This window comes from Ursus maritimus, unplaced genomic scaffold, assembly GCF_017311325.1.
Source record: "Ursus maritimus isolate PB19 unplaced genomic scaffold, ASM1731132v1 scaffold_20, whole genome shotgun sequence".
In the NCBI taxonomy this organism is placed as follows: Eukaryota; Metazoa; Chordata; class Mammalia; order Carnivora; family Ursidae; genus Ursus; species Ursus maritimus.
Genome location: NW_024424453.1, coordinates 35,765,488 through 35,784,557, shown reverse-complemented (window position 1 = coordinate 35,784,557; position 19,070 = coordinate 35,765,488). Strand labels below are relative to the sequence as shown.

Sequence of the window (19,070 nt, the reverse complement as noted above, 5' to 3'; positions counted from 1 at the left end):
ACCGCTGACTTATCTAAACAGCAGCTTTGCAGAGTCCTGTTAGTAATGCATACTGAACTATTTACACATGAAATGATATGTCTGAGTTGCTTTCAAACAGTGGGGATGTAAATAAAACTCGACTCGCCATAATATAATTTAAAGCAGGTGATGGGTTCATTTTACTATTCTCCCTACTTCTGTATATTTAAAATTTTTTCCATAATAAAAAAAATGCTCCAATCCTCACATTGACACCCCCCACCCCACCCCCACCCCCACTAAAAAACATACCAGATTTGGGATCTAATCCTGGCTGGCTATACCAAAGTCTCCATTTCCAAAATACCTAGCTTACATAGCTGCTGGAGGATTAGATGAGACAATATACGTTTAAAAAAAAAAAAGAGAGAGCAAAAAACAAAAACTCTAATACAGGGGCCAACACATAAGAGGGATTGAAAACTGGCAAATTAAAGTGGCTCTTTGATGAAATAATGACCAAATATCAACAGAACATCATGCAGATGAACATGTACCAACACATCTTCAGATATTTCAATACCAACTGAAACACTTCCCAATTGTCTCACTACCTCCAAAACAGCAAATTGAAATACTTGTCAAGGACAACATGCTCCGAATTTCCACGGTCCAAAATTTCAGGGAAAATATGAGATTCCCATAAAAAAATATATGATTTTAGCTCTGCCTTTTAAGGGTTAAAGTTGTTAGACTGTAACTCCCTCCAACACTCTCTAGCGGAAAATAATTATAAAGACACAATTAGCATATCATTCAGGTTAAAAATCCTGTGCATTCATTTGTATTCACTACTGAAACTTTTATTTTGCAAAACAAAAATTTTGCATAAAATGCTTTTTAAATCTTCTGAGAATAAGTGGTAGTCTATGAAGGTCTCTAGGTGCTTTTTAATGAAAATAGTATTAATGAGCGCAGCTAACATTTACCACACACTTATTATGTGCCAACCACTACTCCATGAATTTTGCTTACAGCAACCCTATGAACTCATTATCCCAATTTTACATTACAAATAGTTCCTGAGCTCTCCTGAATTATCATAGTGTTATACACGTGTTTTTTTTCTAACCAGTTACATGAAAGGCAACTGATTTGACACCGACAAAAACCAAAATCTGTGAATTATGACGTTCAGAGCTTACAGTGTGAAAGTCTCAGGAGGGTAACCAGGTCCAAGGGAAGAGAACAGCAGGACAGGTTTAATAAGGTCTGTCTCTACCCACTGTGCGTGTTCAGCGGCCTAGTTGTCTTGAGTTCTTTAAAGCTGAGGTCCATCACCTTTCATAGATGAGACAGTCCCTAGGCAGACTATGTTGACGAGCCTCCTCCTCCCTCTATTACCGGTCTTTGGAAGTCGAGGATAGGCGGAGCTCCCCAAATTCACACCTGCTGTAGGCCCCAGTTCCTCCTTGGAGAGCACCTGAGTAACTGGTACCAAACTCCGGATGACCTGAACAAGGAGGACCCGCCAGACCCCCTGGCCATTCTTCCCATCCTGCTTCCCTGAACCTAGTCTGGTTTCGGCTGGGACCACCCCCTCCAGGACTGCCAGGACAGGGGCCAGACGGAACCGCGGCCTCCAGCACTCTTTCACGGCGCCATCTTGAGAAGGGAAGAGGGTGACACCCGTCGCTCCCTCAGCCAGTCCGCAAATCCCGGTCCCCAGAGTTCTCTGAGGAGTGAATCACCAGAGCCGGCAGGACGAGACGCCCGGCTCGATAGCTCTGGTCCAGGACACAGGCGCCGGGTGAGAAAGAATGGGCGGGGGACTCGGTGCCGGCAGGGCCGCGGACAGCCTATAACCTAGGGTCCCGGCTGGCTCTGGGCAGGGGAGGGACGGTTTGGTTACCTGAGGCCGCAGCACGCGGAGCCGCGGGGCTGAAGCCTCCCGGCAGCAGGTCCCAGGCGCAGCCCGAAAAGAGGCCGAGGCTGTGGCGGTGGCTTAGACGGCGGCGGCGCGTCTCTTCCTCAGGCCGCTCCCCTCAGACTGGACCGTGCGGGGATCGTGCCGTGGTGCCGCCCCCGTCCGGCTCCGTCTCCGCCTCTCTCCGCTCCGCCTTCCTCTTTCCTTTCTCCTCCTTCGCCGCCGCCGGCGCTCGAGTTCCGACTAATTCTTCCTCCTCCTCCCTCCTCTGCCTCCTCCCCTCAGGCCAGCCGCCGGCTCCGCCGCGAACCAAAACACAAACACTCAAGTCCCAGCGCGGGAGCCACTTCCGCCGCCCGGCGCCGGCCTCTCCGCCACGTCGCTGCACGTAGCGAACTACGCCCCTTCGTCACTTCCGCGGGCGCGAGTCCCAGCTCTCCATCCGCTCCCCCGCCCCTTCTCAGAGCCCTCTCAGCTGGGTCGGCTCTGTGGGGCCGGGTGGGGCGTGTCACGTGACCACTGCGAGCGGCCGGGTGCAAGTCAGCCTCCTCCTTCCTCCCTCCCACATCCTAAGCGAGCGCGGCCCCGCCCTTGCAGGCGCCATTGTCATCTGGGTGTCGGTCTCGGGCTCGCGGCGGCTGCGGGTGGGGGAGCTCTTTTACTGCCTTGCTTTTGGGGAAGCGCGAGAGAACTAGGGTCTGTTGCTCCCTGCCCACGTAGGGCGGCGAAGTTCCTTTCGTGAATATTAACTCGGAGTCCCAATTACCCTACCCTGCAACGCCCTAGCCGTGGCAACTTGGCTAAGGGGCTTTTGGGGGAGGACTTTTCTAGCACGAGAGAGCCCCCCCACAACATGTCCTGAGGGGAAGCATGGGTCGAAAAGGTATTTACTGTGGTATTTAATCCAGGGAAGAGGGTTAGAACCTCCCCATACAAAAGTTGTCTCTAGGCGAGGAAATCTTAAAATAATAACCTGCTCTTATTCACAGTTTACCTATTTTTGATGGTGGGGGGGAGCAAATCTTAGAATAATAGCTCGATTTTATTCAGGATTTCCCTTTGCGAGTCATTGTACTAAATGCTTTGCAGGAGTTACTGCATTTTACTCTTAACACTACAAGGTTTCGCTCAAATGAATATCTGAAACTAATTGCCTTGCTATATTAGAGTATTAACTCCCCAAAGTGGTCCTCAAGTCTGTCTAGCACAATGCCTGGCAGCTGGGAGTCTTCAGTCATGGTTGTGGAATTAATGAATGAGGCGTGCCCGTTTTAAAGGTAAAGAATTTGAAGCAGAGATTGTGTAACTTGCCCCAAATCACCACTGAGCTGGTAGTGAAATTGTATTCTAACCTGCAGGCTCGCTCCAAAATCTGAGTTCTTAAGCAGGATTCCAGTAGAAGACAACTCAAAACATTCATTACCCTCCACGGCAGATCTACATAACACGTTCTTCTTTGGTTACATTTCATACAATAGTTTCTGGCCAGGTATCTGAACAAAGCAAAATAATTCATTTTGTAATTGGTGGAATGTTAAATTGACTTTCCTTCAGGATAAGGGCTACTTTTCAGTTTGCCTTTTAGCATGTATAGCCCTGTTTTGAGAACATCAACAGTGATTGTCTAGGATGTGTACTTGAGGTAAGGTATCCTGGGGATTCTCTGTCAACATTATGCAATGAAGATGATTTGAACCCTTGAATAGCCAGTCTTCTAGATCAACTCACCAGTTACTAACCAGAAGAGCATAATGCGTCATACCTAAATGATATCTGTGGCACTTCATCCCCAAGAGCTTGTTCTAATACAATATGTTAGTCATCTTAGTACTTCTTGGACAATCCAAGGAAGAATCAGGAAATAGGATATGTCACATCAGTTTTGGCATTTCAACAGTATGTCCCAAACCAAACTTACTGCAGCCCCAACCTGCTTCTGCTTAGTTGACTGGTATTAACAGGCTTCCAGTCACCTGGACTTGAAAGGGCAAAATCATCTTCATTCTTCCCACTTTCCTTCATAAACCATTGTCCAGTCTAATACCCCAAATTCTTTAATCCCCAAATCTGTGATCTAATCCCAGCACCATGGTAATATTCATATAAACAGAAATTAATGGGGCGCCTGGGTGACTCAGACGGTTAAGTGTCTGCCTTTGGCACTGGGATTGAGCTCTGCATGGGGCTCCCTGCTTGGCGAGGAGCCTGCTTCTCCCTCTCCTTCTGCTCCCCCTTCTTATGCTCTCTCGCTCTCTCTGTCAAATAAAATCTTTTTAAAAAAATTAATGCACACCCCTGTCTTTTCATTTTTCAGCCTGTAACTCTCCTCAAAAAATGTTCAATGATAGCTCGCTTGCAAAATAGAGTCCAAAGTTCTCTATTTCCCAGCCCATGTGTCTTTCATTCTATTTCTATAGTCTCTCTCTCCCCAAAGTCTTGCTTTGTACCCTAATCATACCAGTCTATGCTGTGTTCCCAGAATGTTGCCTGTGTGTTCTCATCTTGGCATATTTGATCACTTTGTTCTCTCCCTCCCAGAACACCATTACTGTCCATAACTTCAGGTTTCACTTTGGCCAAGATGCCAAATGCTCTCGACCACATCTGAGGATATAGTTAACCCTTGAACAATGCAGACGTTAGGGGAACCAACTCCCCACACATTTGAACATCTACATGTAATGTTTGACTCCCCCCAAACTTAAGTACTAATAACCTACTATTGACCGGAAGTCTTACCAATAACATATTTTGTATGTTATATGTATTACATATTCTATTCTTATAATAATACCTAACTTTCTCTTAATTTTTTGGGGTATTTTTAGGCTATATCATTTGCAAGGTTTTTCAAAATTTTGCAAATCTCCAAAAAATTTTCTGATACATTGAAAAAAATCCACATATAAATGAACTCACACAGTTCAAAACTGTGTTGTTGTTCAAGGGTCAACTGTACTTTTGGATTTAATTATCTTTTTCCAGTAGTTTCACATTACTCTGCTTTACTCTCTATAATGGTTCTAATATCTATCTGTCTTATTTCATAGTGCGTAGACTTTCCTCCTCACACTTTCATTCCCATTAGGGAACTAAAATCTCATTGGGGGAGGGGGTGCCTGGGTGGCTCAGTCGGTTAAGCATCTCACTCTTGATTTCAGCTCAGGTCATGATTTTAGGGTCATATTGCCTTCCTGATGCACTGGGCATGGAGCCTGCTTAAGATTCTCTCTCTCTCTTTCTCTGCTCCCCCCACCAATAAGTAAAATAAAATAAAAAAGAATAATAAAATAAAATAAAATCTCATTAGGATTTTAAAGTTCTTAAGAACCAAAACAATAATTTATTCGTTTCAATTCCTCACAAAGGATCTTTGACATGAGGGACCTCAAAAATATTTGTGAACTTAATTACATTTAGAATGATGAACATTTGACTTAAGAAGACATCACAAATAACACATGGATGGTGAAATTTATAAATTGTTAGGAACTTCACATTTCATTGTTCTGGGATATTGCTTCCTCATTTTTTTTTCTTTTTTACTGATTTTGTCTTTTATTTTTATTTTTTTTAAAGATTTTTTAATTTATTTATTCAACAGAGATAGAGACAGCCAGCGAGAGAGGGAACACAAGCAGGGAGAGTGGGAGAGGAAGAAGCAGGCACATAGTGGAGGAGCCTGATGTGGGGCTCGATCCCATAACGCCGGGATCACGCCCTGAGCCGAAGGCAGACGCTTAACCGCTGTGCCACCCAGGCGCCCCCTGATTTTGTCTTTTAATTTACCCCCTTCATAAATACATTCCATAGTATTTTATAGTTTAGTCATAATGTTTGCCTTGAACAGTGCTGCTCCAGTGGCTAGCCCTTCTAAGATCCACTGGCAATTTTGGAGAGACTGATATGCCACAGTAAAGCTTTGCTCTTGGTGCTGCCACTAACAGTAGGCCTGTGTTTTTGTCCTCACCCCAGGTAACTGAGGAGGACTGATAATTGTATATATTTTAGTGTCAAATGTGGAATCCTATTAATTGATAAAATTTGTTAAGGCAGCTACAAAGTGGACGGGCCTTAAAAAAAGTTATAGACTTGAACACAGCCCTTAATGCTTCCTTTGTTCTAAAATCTCTAAATACTCACTCAGAAATTCCCAGCACTTTGCATCCATCATCCCCAGCACTCTTACCCTGTATCTTCTACTTTCTCTTCCAGGAAATCTTTCCACCATTGTGTAGCTGAAGAATGAATCAAAGGTGGTAATGACTGGCAATTGGGACTGAGACAAGCCTAAAGGTAATTCTAACTTAAGGAATTGTAGGCATGGTGGCAAGGCAATGAGAAAAAGACTATGGGAACTTGAGCTAGTCATGTTTAAAAAGTTCAAGTCTTTGCAGGGCTTAATGCAAGCCTCAGTTCAAGTAACTTCTAGGCCCACCAATTCTAAAGTAGCATCCCTTCATATCAAAGTATTGCTTTCTTCACTACACTTGTCACTATGTTTGGTTTTGGCATTTCACATAGTGAAATTTCACATTGTTTACTTGATAGTCATCTATCCCCACTAGAATATAAGTTCCAAGAGATAGGGATTGGCTTATATTCCATAATATTCCTAGCACTGACACAAAGTAGGTACTCAATAGTTATTCGTAAACTGAAAGAGTTGAATGAATGCTTATGCATAGACATGCCTTCATTTACATGCTATCAAGTCATTTAAAATGCTTTTTAAATGGGAGGGGAAGGAGGACTTTCTCAAGGGGGAAAATATTTATATTAATTATCTGAAAATTACAGTATACAATTTTTTTCAAATGTGAAATAATATCTCCTAAGCATTTTTTTTTAATTTTTAATTTTACAAGTTTTTCTTAGTTTCTAAAAGACTGGAATCCTATAAATTCCATTCAGATTCTAAGCCAGGTGTTCTGTATTCCCTGTATGTGTAGAACATGACAAATATTCACCAAATACACTTTCGTTAAAACCTGACAAAGGGGGCTGCCTGGCTGGCTCAGTCTGAAGAGCATGCAACTCCTGACTTCAGGGTTGTGAGTTCAAGCCCCACCCTGGGTGAAGAGAATACTTAAAACCTGACAAAGGTATAAGCCTAATTTAAAGAAGATCCCATGCTTAGGGTGCCTGGGTGGCTCGTTCGGTTAAGCCTCCGCCTTTGGCTCAGGTTATGATCTGGAAGTTCTGGGATCGAGCACTGTGTAGGGCTCCCTGCTCAGTGGGGAGTCTGTTTCTCCCTCTGTCCCTCACACACTCTCTCTCAAATAGATAAAATATTTTTATAAAAATCCCATGCTTAAAACGAGTTTGCCACAGTATTTTAAAAAGTCGTATGCATTATTGTGTAACACATCTCAAACTTTAATATATTTAAATGCTATTTAAAGCCTAGTTATTAAAGTGTAAATGTTCTCAAAGACTTTGTTTCTGTACCATAGGAACCAAATATAATAACTTTACAGAATTGAAGGTGGTTCTTTAGGCTAAAAGAACTACATGCAGTATGCATGTACTTGCACAAGGAAGGACCTAAAATTAATGGTCACCACCAGAAAAATGGTTACTTATTCCCTGATCGCCAGTAAAATTAATAGGCCAATGGCCAGGAAGAAGCCCATGGCTAAATCCATCCCAGGGGGACTGAGTTGCTTGCGAAACCAAAGTTGGTGAGCATTTTCTCTAGTGCCCACGACCACATCCTTCAAGTTTTCTTCCCCTCCAGATCTAGTAAGGAAGGAGGAAGAAAAGAGAAGAGAGGGAGAGAAGGAGAGAAAGAAGGGAGAGAAACGGACAGAGACGAAGTGGGAGAAAAAGGGCCGGGACCAGCCTGATGAAACAATTGCGCGCCAAGCCACGCCCCTGTTTCCTAGGTAACCCGGTAAACAGACCTTCGGCGGCTTTTTGTCCGTGAACTCCGCTAGGTGTAAATTGGTAGACAGGAAGCTGTGGGCAGGGAGTCCGAGTGGAGATGTGTTCTTTCGTGAGAGTGGGGTCCCCTAAAGGGTTGGGACACCCCAAGGGATTAGGAACTTCCCTTGAGGCAGGTACAGCTTTCCCCTTAGAGATGAGTGCCGCTGGAGGAATGAGGGTGTCTGAGAGGAAATCTCCCCAGAGCATGGCGGTTGATCTCTCCCTCGAAGGAAAGGATGACTTAGGAGAGAGAGGGGTCCTTATGGAAACAAAATCTCCCACGGAGTTAGGGTTCAGAGTAGGATTAGGAAAAAAAGATTCCTCTTGTAGGGAGAGCCTCCTGGGTAGTAATAAACTTGAAGAGAGGATAGCATCACCAGAAACAAAATCTCCATTGAGCAAGGAGCTTGAAATGAAATTAAAAAGACAGAATCTTTATAAGACCGTCCCGGAGAGGAGTAATTTAGGAGTCTATGGGGTCTCAGCCTCCCAGGAAACAAAATCTTCTCTAGGTATGTTGCCAGGAAGAATGGGCTTAGAAAACGAGTGTCTTTTGGCAGGGTGTTCTGGAAGGATAATACAGCCTCACTTGGGCATGGTATGTGAAAGTCCACAGGCTCTAGGGAGCAGGAGAGGTTCTGTGGCTGGTTCCTCTGAAGGGTTAGGGCAACCTACTTTGGAGATAGAACCTAGACAGGACCTGGGAAAAGAGACCTGTGTGGTGATGAAGCCCAGTGAAGAGATGAAGCCTCCTGTGGAGGTGGACACTGGTCTACCCAAACTAGAAGAGCTAGATAACACAGGACCCCAAATAGGCTTGGTGATAGAACCGTCTGAGAGCCAGTTTGCCCAACAACTGGAAGAGAGAAAGGAGGCTGAAAACACTGAACCAGGAGTAGAACCTCCAGATCTCATCAGACCCATATACTCTGGGAAATTTTTTGATCGGATGCCTTGCTGGCCAAGTGTAAGTGTTTTTTTCTAGTACTTTCCCTAAGAACTATGTATATCCATGTCTTTATCAAGATGATAAACTGATGAAACTTGTTTATATTCATGGAGTCAAATTGCAAAGATTTCACTGAGCTTCTGATATTCCTTGTCCCATTGAATTCTTTCCAGCTTTCACTTTGTCTGATCTCTTCTCATTCTTTACCTCTCTTCCTGGATGTCAGTTTTGTTTTCTGTGCACACGGGTGGTTCTTCTTGATTTCTCCTGCCTTTCTCCTTTGACCTTCCTTTTATTTATCAATCTGCATTTCCTTGACCTTTTCACCAAGATACATGTAGTATCCTAATAACCATGTAATGAAGGAAACAAGAAAAAAAAATTCCCCCATTGATTATTTATTCTGCGAGTTACTCATTCTTTCAGCAAAGACTTGTGGTGGTGGTGGCCATTTTGCTGGATACAGGGCAATATATAACAAAAATACATTATCCGTACAGTCTAGGTTTAGACATTCATTCTAATGTTAGAGACTGATAACTAAACAAATGTTATATAGATTCTCAAACGAATAGAAAACAAATGTGATTCTTCCTTAATAGAGATATACTCTAAGCACAGAGCTCAGTGGGAAGATTGGGCAGCTCTGTTTGAAGGAGATAGGAAAGGCTTCGCAGAGCAAGTAATATTTGAGCTAATTTAAAAATATTTGAGCTGATTTGAACTGATTTGTCAGATGGGAAAAAAGATTTGGAGTACTTTTGGCAAAGAAAGGCAGAGAACATGGGGCGCCTGGGTAGCGCAGTCGTTAAAGCGTCTGCCTTCGGCTCAGGGCGTGATCCTGGTGTACCGGGATCGAGTCCCACATCAGGCTCCTCTGCTATGAGCCTGCTTCTTCCTCTCCCACTCCCCCTGCTGTGTTCCCTCTCTCGCTGGCTGTCTCTCTCTGTCAAATAAATAAATAAAATCTTTAAAAAAAAAAAAAAAAAAAGAAAGGCAGAGAACATGACCAAAGTTTCTTGTATTTGAAAAATATAAGCAATTTTTTTTATCCAGCATGGTGTTAAGAGATACAGATGAAAAGAAATACGTGGAAGAAATCTAAACATCCAGAATACAGGGGTAAAACATATGGAAACAGAAGCAATGGTGGATAAAATTTGCCTTTTGGAAAGATAATTTTAATATCAGCAGTAATGATGGACTGGAAGGGGGCGATTTTGGGTGACAGAAAAAGTTAGAAGGCCTTATCAAAGTAATTATGGAGAGAAAATAATGTAGAGTTAGAAAGAATAGAGAGGAGAGTGCAATTTTGAAAGCTTTGTAGGAGATGATATTGTTAAAAATTGCCATCCAGGGGCACCTGGGTGGCTCAGTTGGTTAAGCCTCTGATTCTTGATCTCAGCTCAAGTCTCCATCTCAGGGTTGTGAGTTCAAGCCCAATGTGGGGCTCCATGCCGGGCGTGGAGCCTACATTAAAAAAAAGAAGAAGAAGAAGAAGAAAAAAAGAAAATCTTTAAAAATAAATAGACAAATAAAGTTGTTAAAAAAAGAAAAGAATTGCCATCCAGTTGTTCATATATGTGGTGAAAGAAAGGAAAGCTGATGGATGACTTAGGAGTTTCTGGTTGATAATGGTCTCTTCTGGTTTGGTGGCAAATGAGTATTTGGTGTTGGCCATCCTGAGTTTGAAATATCTATAAGATATCAGATGAAGAAGCCAGGGATATGGTTGGTAATGTGAGACAGTTGGAGCCATGGGTAAGATAGAAGTATCTAGGCAAGAACCTTGGGAAACACATTCATGCGGTGGACAGAGAAAGAAATGTCAATTATTTGAGCTTTTGAGGAGAGGGACTTTACCTTATTTATTGTGCAGCTCCATGGCATATCACAATGCCTAGTGGTCATTTAGTAAATATATGATGAAGGAAGGCTGGATGATTAAACTGGAGAACGAAGAGTCAGAGAAGAAAGAGGTGAGTCCAAGAGGGTGGTATTGAGGAACATAAAAGATCCACCCTTGAGGTATTCTGAGAATAAAAGACTCCACACACTGAGATTTGACAATACGTTACTGCTGAAAGTGGTGAGAGGGATTCTGCAGAATTTTTTCTATGTCTGCAGACTTTTTGTTCCCCTTTGGATTCAGGGTGTTCTTTTGTCTTTGACCCACTTTGCTTTCTGTTTCCCTTATTGGATTTCCCCAGCCACACTCTTTCACTTGACCACACCTGCTTCTTCTTTCTGGATTGGTTCTGTAGTCTATGGCTTCAGACCTGATCTCACACATGGGCAGATAGATACCAGCTTCTGGTTTCCAACAGAGGCAATTCTAAGACCTGTGCTTCCTCCTCCTCTCACATCCTCCTTTCTAAGTGTGATAGGACAGGGAAGACAGTTTCAAGGAGAAAGTGACTAGCAGTGTTAAAACACCTGTGATGCAGATTCGTTTTGGACGTAAAGGAAATTAGTAATGTTGTTACAATGGCGTAAGGGAAAGAGAATTCAGATTCTAATGTACTGAAGAGTGAATGGGAAATTCAAATTGAAGAAAGGTATTGTGAACTTTGTTTTTCCTTAAGTGTGACAGTGAAGAGAAGGGAGTAAAGATTCCACTTAGGACTCTATTTATTTAGTGAATCAGTAGAGGAGTTTGAGATAACACGAAGGAAATAATGGGTGGAACCAGATACTAGATAAACAGGAGGAAGCGAAATTAGGGTATAGTCAAGAGAAGAGATTAGTGAGGACTAGAAATAATATTTTTAATATTAAAATATCCATTTTTTACTATAAAAGAAAAATGTTTATTAGCAGCTTACCATATCAACATCAGTACTCACAGAGCTTTGCAGGTATAAACTCATTTGCTGTCATAACGATACTGTGAGACAGCTGCTATTATTAAATTTTATTCTACAGGTGAGGAAACTGAGGCAAATTAGATAATTTGGCCAAGGTCATGTAGCTAGGAAGTGGTAGCCCCAGGATTTGAAGTCACAACTTCAGACTCAAGTCTGAATTCTTGACTATACTACATTTCTTGTGACACTTTTCTCCAAATGTGTTTTTGTGTAGTTGTTATGCCAAATATACAAATTGTTTTTCTTGATTTTTCACTAATTATCATTTAATACAATTTCAGTGTTATTACAGAGACCTTAAAAGATCTTTTAATGATAAAAAACAATATTTCTTTAAGCCAATATATGATTTTTTAGCTAATTCACTCCCTCTCTTTTTGGACATTAGATTTTTTCCAGATTTTTTCTATAAAAATAGCTTGTGAACATCTTTATGTATATATCTTTTTATATGTCTTAGAATATTTCCTTAGGATAGAGTTTCAGCAGAAGCCAAAGGATATATCTTTTTCTAGTTACTGTTGCCAAATCCCCTCCTAAAAGATTGTACCACTAAATTTTTAAAATTAATGATTTGTAAAGCATTGTTTTAATTCACATTTATTGGATTTGTGATGAGATTGAAAATTGTTCCATATGTTTGTTTTCAGTTTTTCTTATTCTTATATCTGGTCATCTTGGGCAACTCCTATTAGTTTTAATTGCTTCTCTTTATATAAGTGAACACAAAGGGTTTGCTGCCTGGAGTCCATCAAATTGAGCACAACCCAAGGAAAGGTTGAAAGCAAAGAACTTTTTATTGTTACGATGGAAGAAGACAGGGAGATAGCTCTCAAGGCACCGTCTCCCTATGGGGTTAGTATAGGGAGATTTTATTCAGTGTTTTGGGGGCAGGGAGCTTGCAGGTGCACTTGTGGTTTAATTGTGCATGCCTAGCATGTTAACATGATAGTACATACATTGTATGTTCAAAAAAATGACAGAAACTCTGCTCATAGGAGGAGAACTTAGTATTACAGTGAACTAAACATATCCTCAGGACAACTTGGAGGGCTTTCTGCGTGGGTCCTCAGCTCCATTTCAGCTCAAACTGGCTCAAGTAGGGGGTTACCAGGTGAGACACACCTAGTAAGGGGATATTGGGTGAAACACCTAGTTGGGCATCTCCGTGGCTGGAACTGTTGGTTCTGCAAAACAAAACACATTCCTTCCCTGCTTTTGTCCCTTTCCCTCCTCCCTTCTGATAGTTTTCAAACCTCTTATTTGAGTAACTTCCCATTGCATCCTACCTAACAATTATTTCTTTTGGATTTTCTAGGTAGGCAATCATATTGATACTATGTCTTTCCTTCTTCAGTATATATACCTCCTATCTCTATTTCCCATCTCATTACATTGCTTATGATCAATAATGCAATATTGAAAGTGGGGTCTCTTCAAATTTTAATGTGAGTGATTTTTATGTTTCACTATCAAGTATTTTTGCTGGAGATTTCTGATATATCAAATTAAGGATACCTATATTCATTCCCAGTTTGCTAAAAATGTTTAAAAATTAGGAATAGAGCTTGAACCATGGAGAGCTTTTCCCCACATTTGCTGAAATATTTATTTTCCAAATTAAAATTGTTAATTTTCTAATAGCAAACCATCCTCATATTTTTGAGCTAAGCCCTACCTGGTTTTGATATATTATTATAACATATTCTAGGATTTGATTTGCTACTATTTTACTAGCACTTTTGTATCTATGATCCCATGTAAGATTGAACAGTAGTTTTCCTTTTTCTACCATATTTCTTTGAGTTTGGTATGAGAGTAAAGCTGGTATAAAAGGCATTGGGAAGCCTTCCCTATTTCCAATTGTCTTTATGCTTGTAATTTTTTATCCATTATGCATATTACCTATTTCTTGGTAAGCCTGGTAGAATTCACACAGCTGAAAGGGGAAGGACAGGAGATCCCTCAACATCTTCACCAAGGGATAAGATGGTAACCTATTTGATGCCCCTGAGATCATACAGTCTCAGAGAAGGAAGGAAGTGCATTTGGGTGATTTCAAAACCCAGTTTCAAGCACATGACTGTGACGAGTGTTCAGATGGAAATTCCTATTGTGAAGAGCCTGCTAAAATCAATACTTGTGGACAACTGCTTTGTATCAGGGTGTATTCAGGGAATTGGGGGACTCATCTCAATCAGAGGCCTTTCTGGTGTTGAGGGAAGGGGAGCAGACCCATCTCATGAGAAGGACACTTATCCTGTTGTTGCTTGAAGTTCCTGCCCAAAGTTGGTGTTGAGCTGTATGTGAAGGTCTGCTCTGATGGATTTATGAGACCCCCATTAAGCCTTCTAGTCCTTCCAGTAAAACAGTCATTGGTGTAGCACAAGGACCTGTATTCAGGAAAAGTTTCCAAGAAATGGTCGCCTGCAGAGAGATTTTTAGAGTGTCCTTCAAGAATTAAAAAGGTTCTGGTAAATAGAGATCCTCTCCGTGTAGCCCATGGAAGGACTCTTGTCTCTTAGAAAGCACTCTGGTAGAGATCAAAATCTCTATAATGGTTATTTCTCCAAGACATCCTGAGACTGTCCCTTGATAACCATTAATGCACTGACTATGGCAGAAATACTGAGTTATTAGGACAACTGAACCTTACAAAGTGCATTGGTAAACAGTATTGAGCCCTGAGGTACAAAAGGGAAAAAGAAAGGAGAGGTTCAAATAAAGATTAAAAAAAATTATAGTGTCTACAATGACTGGACAGTATGTTAGGCATTGCAGCCACAAAGATGCTTGCTTTCAAGGAACCTGAGACCAATAGACAAATGATTTTATAATTGATAAATGTCATGTAATGGGGGTGCCTTATTTTTTCTCATTCACTAAGAGTACTTCATAGCTATTTGGGGAAAATACTCATTTTTGTCAGAATTCGCAAAGAACCAATGTCTGCAGAATTCTAAGAAGTGGGTGGTATCATTTGCATATTGGGTTCAGGGCCTTCTGAGCAGAAAGAAATTGATGTTATCACTCCTAACTTTTCTCCAAGATATTCAGAATTAAGGATATCTGTGGGTAAAACAGAGTGATCTTGACCAAGGCCCAGTGGGAGAGATGGGACCATTATGCTAGCCCACACTGAATTTGGCAAGAGGAAGGTGGCATGATGATTATGGGTCAGAGGGTCTTCAGTAGTTAAAAATGTCTCGTATCAACTTCCTGAGTTGACTTGAATCTTTGGAACCAGTCACATGATGAGATGGTCACTGAAAGCTAAAACAGTGGAGAGTGACTGAGGAGGTGGCCAAATGAGGCTGAACTGGTATAATTAGGAACTGAGAAAGGGGGAGGCTGAGTGAGGAGGTGGTCAGTGCAGTTGGGAATTTGGTTGCATACAGAGGTCCTGAGAAGATAAGTGGATATATTGAGAAAAATAGGAGCCAGGTTTCTCACTGATAGAGAAAAAAGTTACCAATAAGAAAAGGAGAAGGATAGAAGGAATCTTGTATTAGATTGTAATTGGAGGTATTGGTGGGAACTCATGGTATATGTATATAAATATATATATATTCATGTGTAAATCCATATCTATATCTACGTGTATTTAACAAAACAGAATATTATAAAATTGATATAGATGTTAGTATGTGGGGGTGTGTATATATACACACATTTCTTACCTCTATCCTCTAAGAGGACCTAGAAGCCATGTTTATCTGGTAGCAATGAGCACACCAAAACCAGATCTTGATTTTTGAATACCATTCTGTATTAAAAGGAATCAGGACTCCAGAGGAATGGCTGACTCTAGGGTTGGTGCACTATAATATGAACTTGGAACACCTTTAAGAACCAAAACCTAAGAAAATTCTCAAAGAATAATGCAGATGTGTCAAAGGGTCACAGAAATAAGCTTGAAAGAGCTCTTAGTGGACCAAACTGTTATATTTGGGGCATTGAATAAAATTGCCATTGAGTAAAATAGATATTCACAAGCCCAGACTGAGGTAAATACATGAACAGTTGAATAAATAACAAGAAAAGAAAGCTTCCTTATAGTATAATGCTAATTAATAAATGTCGATGGAATGATGGAATCAGAAAGTCACCATTTGGCAATCATCACAGTAGTGATGATTTAAGCAAGAGTAATCAATGGATATGAAACAGTAGGTAAAAGTTTGGTGAGGAGCTAGATATTTACATAGAATAATTATTAATTCAAAGGAAAAATAACTTTACAGAAGAGAAACCTAGAAGACATCACCTTCATTTAGTGACTAAATTTAACATTATCAGTAATAGGACAGATTAACAGTGAGTCCTTCCCAACAGAAGAACACAGAATTGTTTCTGTGATATCCCTGACAAAAATGTATAACTTTAATCATAAGAAAACACTAGTAACCTAAACTGAGGGACATTTTATAAAATAACTGGCCTGTCCTCAAAAAATGTCAGGGTCACGAAAGACAAGGAAGTATTAGGCACTGTTCCTAACTGACCAAGACAAGAGAGACATGACAACTAAGTATATGCAGATGTGGTGGCTATGGAGGTGCCTGGCTCATATGTCCCTTCAAAGGGACCTGCTGTGGGGAGCATGGCCGACTGATAGCCTCCTCCTGCTGCCCCCACGAAGCTATTGCAGCATTGATGCTCCCAGTGATGGAGCATGGCAGGGATCCCAGGACTGGACTCTTTTTACCCAACAGGATTTCTTTAATGGGAAACTTAGAGACCACTCATTGGCCTGGCCAAAATTTTCTCACAACTGTGAGGTAGTCTGAAGCTCTTCCACCTCCTCTTCCTCCTTCTTTTTAAAGATTTTATTTATTTATTTATTTATTTGAGCGAGAGAAAGAGAAAGAGTGAGCGTTGCTAGCGCATGAGTGTGTGAGCTGGAAGAGGAGCAGAGGAAGAGGGAAAGAGAGAGAGAATCATAAGCAGACTCTGCTGAGCCAGACACAGGCGTTGATCCCGAGACCATGATCTGAGCGGAAATCAAGAGTCAGTCACTCAGCCAACCAAGCCACCCAGGTGCCCTTTAAGCTCTTCCTTCTTAATACTTCCTCTCTCTCTCCTTTCAGAGGCATCATAGTCTGAAAGTTCTCCCTACTCACTCCTCCCCCATTATCTTTCACAGGTGTTTTCCCTAATAAATCTTTTATATGTCTAAACATGATATCTGCTGCTCAGAGGAACCAAACAATCACATTGTGATCTTGGGTTTGTTCCTTTTGTTATAAAGGACAATATTGGAGCAACTGGTAAAATTTGAATGGTGTCCGTAAATTAGACACTAATAATATATCAATGCTAATTTTCTGATTTTTGATGCCTGGAATAGTTTTTTTTAAAGATAATAAACCATAAGGAAAAGTATAATAGAGAAGAGAGACAACAGTTAAGAAATTTCAATGAACTTTAGAAAAGAGGAAATGGAGATATGGCAACTGATTTTGCAGCACAGAAGAAAATGAAATTTGAGGGGAATCGGGTGGTAATTTCCACCATATATGATCTAGTTTGCCTGGAATAATCCCTGAGAAGCTTAGCCCTTGGAACAAATTGTAATAAAGCTTGGATCTGAAAGTCAAAAGATCAGTTGAAAGTTCATATTCAGCACAGTTTGGTTTCTAGTTCTACTTTTCCATCCTATGCTACCCAGACTCCCTACCTCTCTGCACCAGCAGATACTCCTTTCCACCAAATCTGTGGATTTATTTTCCCAAGAAAGTTTTTATAGTCAAAGATGCCAAGGCCAAGATAAGTCAGGGGTATGGGTCCATGCTGAAATGGGACATTAATAAGTAAAAGTGTACTTTCTGTAATGTGGTTTCTCTAGCTTCCTCTCCTAATGGGCCCCTGGAGGGCCAGCAGCCAAGAGGAAAGCCAGCCCTCTCACCAGTACGCAGTGCATAGAAGCAACGGAGGATCATGAGTAAGGGTAGAGATTTGAAAGCCAGCCTGCTTGGGTTCAGATATGTGCCAGTATATTAAGCCATGTAATTCTGCCACTCAACCTCTCTGTGCCTCATTTTGCTTACAATGGAGATGGTGGTAAAAACACCTACTTTGTGGAAATCATTGAGTACTAAATGAATTAATACATATAAAATACTTACATTGCTATGTGCTCTATAATTGTCAACTACTATTACCATTATTACTATTCTCTGGAAATTCTGAATAGTCAAGAGGGGGAAAAATGACGCTGGGGATTCCACCAAAATAAAGGCTGCCTCATCATCTGATCACCTTATAAGAAAACCCAAGACTCAAGTCCTGCAAAACACACACAGAGCTACTAATCATCTTTGTAGTGCCTAACTTTTTAACATAATGATCAGACTCCAGCTTGAAAGCAAGGGGCCAAAACAAGCTAACAGGAAACATACAAACATAGAGGGAGCAGAGGAAAATGTAAACAAAAAAGATGAGAGATATAAGATGTGGCATCCATAAAACAAGATGGCAACTTTTAAAAGGACAGAACTTTTCAGAACTAAATATAGTCTAACTAAATCGGGAGGATGAAATCAAAGACATTTCCCAGACATTAAAACAAAGATTAGAAATATTCAGATACATTTGATTAAAAGCAGGTCTGAAAAGAGAGAATACATAAAATGAAGTAGAGAAAATTCTCAAAGAAACAGCAAAATTTATTTGGATTTAGGATACAAATCAAGATTGCAAGGAGTTAATTCCAAATGAAGGGAAGATGACCCATACCATGGATCATTGTTGTGAAATTTCTGAAAACCGGGGATATAGAGATGATTCTAAATACTTACACAGGGGAAAAAAGTCACATACAATGGAGCAACATTCAGAACTGCATTAGACTTCTAAAGAGCAAGACCAATTTTTTTTTTTTTTTTAATAATCTCTTTGCCCACTGTGGGCCTTGAACTCACAACCCTAAGATCAAGAGTTGCATGCTCCAGTAACTGAGCCAGCTTGGTGCCCCAGACCACTTTTTTTTTTTTTTTAATTTTTTAGCACAGGAGGACAAGCAGGGGGAGTGGCAGAGGGAGAAGCAGGCTCCCCACTGAGCAGAGAGCCTGACAAGGGGCTTGATCCCAGGACCCTGGGGTCATGATCTGATCCTGAGCTGAAGGCAGATACTTAATTGACTGAGCCATCCAGGCACCCCGCAGACCACCTCTTAAGGGACGGTGGATAATGCCTTCAAAATTGAGAAAAGTATTTGCTACTTTGTATTTTATACCTAGCTAGACTATTAACCAAAAATAAGGATAGAATAAAGATATTTTCAGGAATCTGTTAAAAAAAAAATCGGCTGAGTAAATTTGGAGATCTAATGGGCTTTTTTCAATAATCCATGAACTAATCAGCATCCCCTTTCGTAAGTGGAAAAGAGCTCCCGAGGAGCTGTGCAAAATGGAAGGTTTTTATAAGCAGAAGGGGG

The 19,070-nt window shown here is 41.0% G+C and overlaps 2 protein-coding genes across 2 annotated transcripts in view; one reads left to right on the top strand and one right to left on the bottom strand.

Annotated features, from left to right (window-relative positions):
• RAB5A (RAB5A, member RAS oncogene family) overlaps positions 1-2,228 on the bottom strand; it is a 28,662-nt gene extending 26,434 nt beyond the window's left edge. The window contains exon 1 of the mRNA XM_040636858.1: positions 1,874-2,228. The gene's annotated coding sequence lies outside the window, so the exon portion shown is untranslated. The remainder of the gene's footprint in view (positions 1-1,873) is intronic.
• A 5,428-nt stretch (positions 2,229-7,656) lies between these two features.
• EFHB (EF-hand domain family member B) overlaps positions 7,657-19,070 on the top strand; it is a 50,193-nt gene continuing 38,779 nt past the window's right edge. Inside the window, exon 1 of the mRNA XM_008709174.1 lies at positions 7,657-8,783. Coding sequence (XP_008707396.1) covers positions 7,875-8,783 — 909 coding nt within the window. The 5' untranslated portion in view covers positions 7,657-7,874. The remainder of the gene's footprint in view (positions 8,784-19,070) is intronic.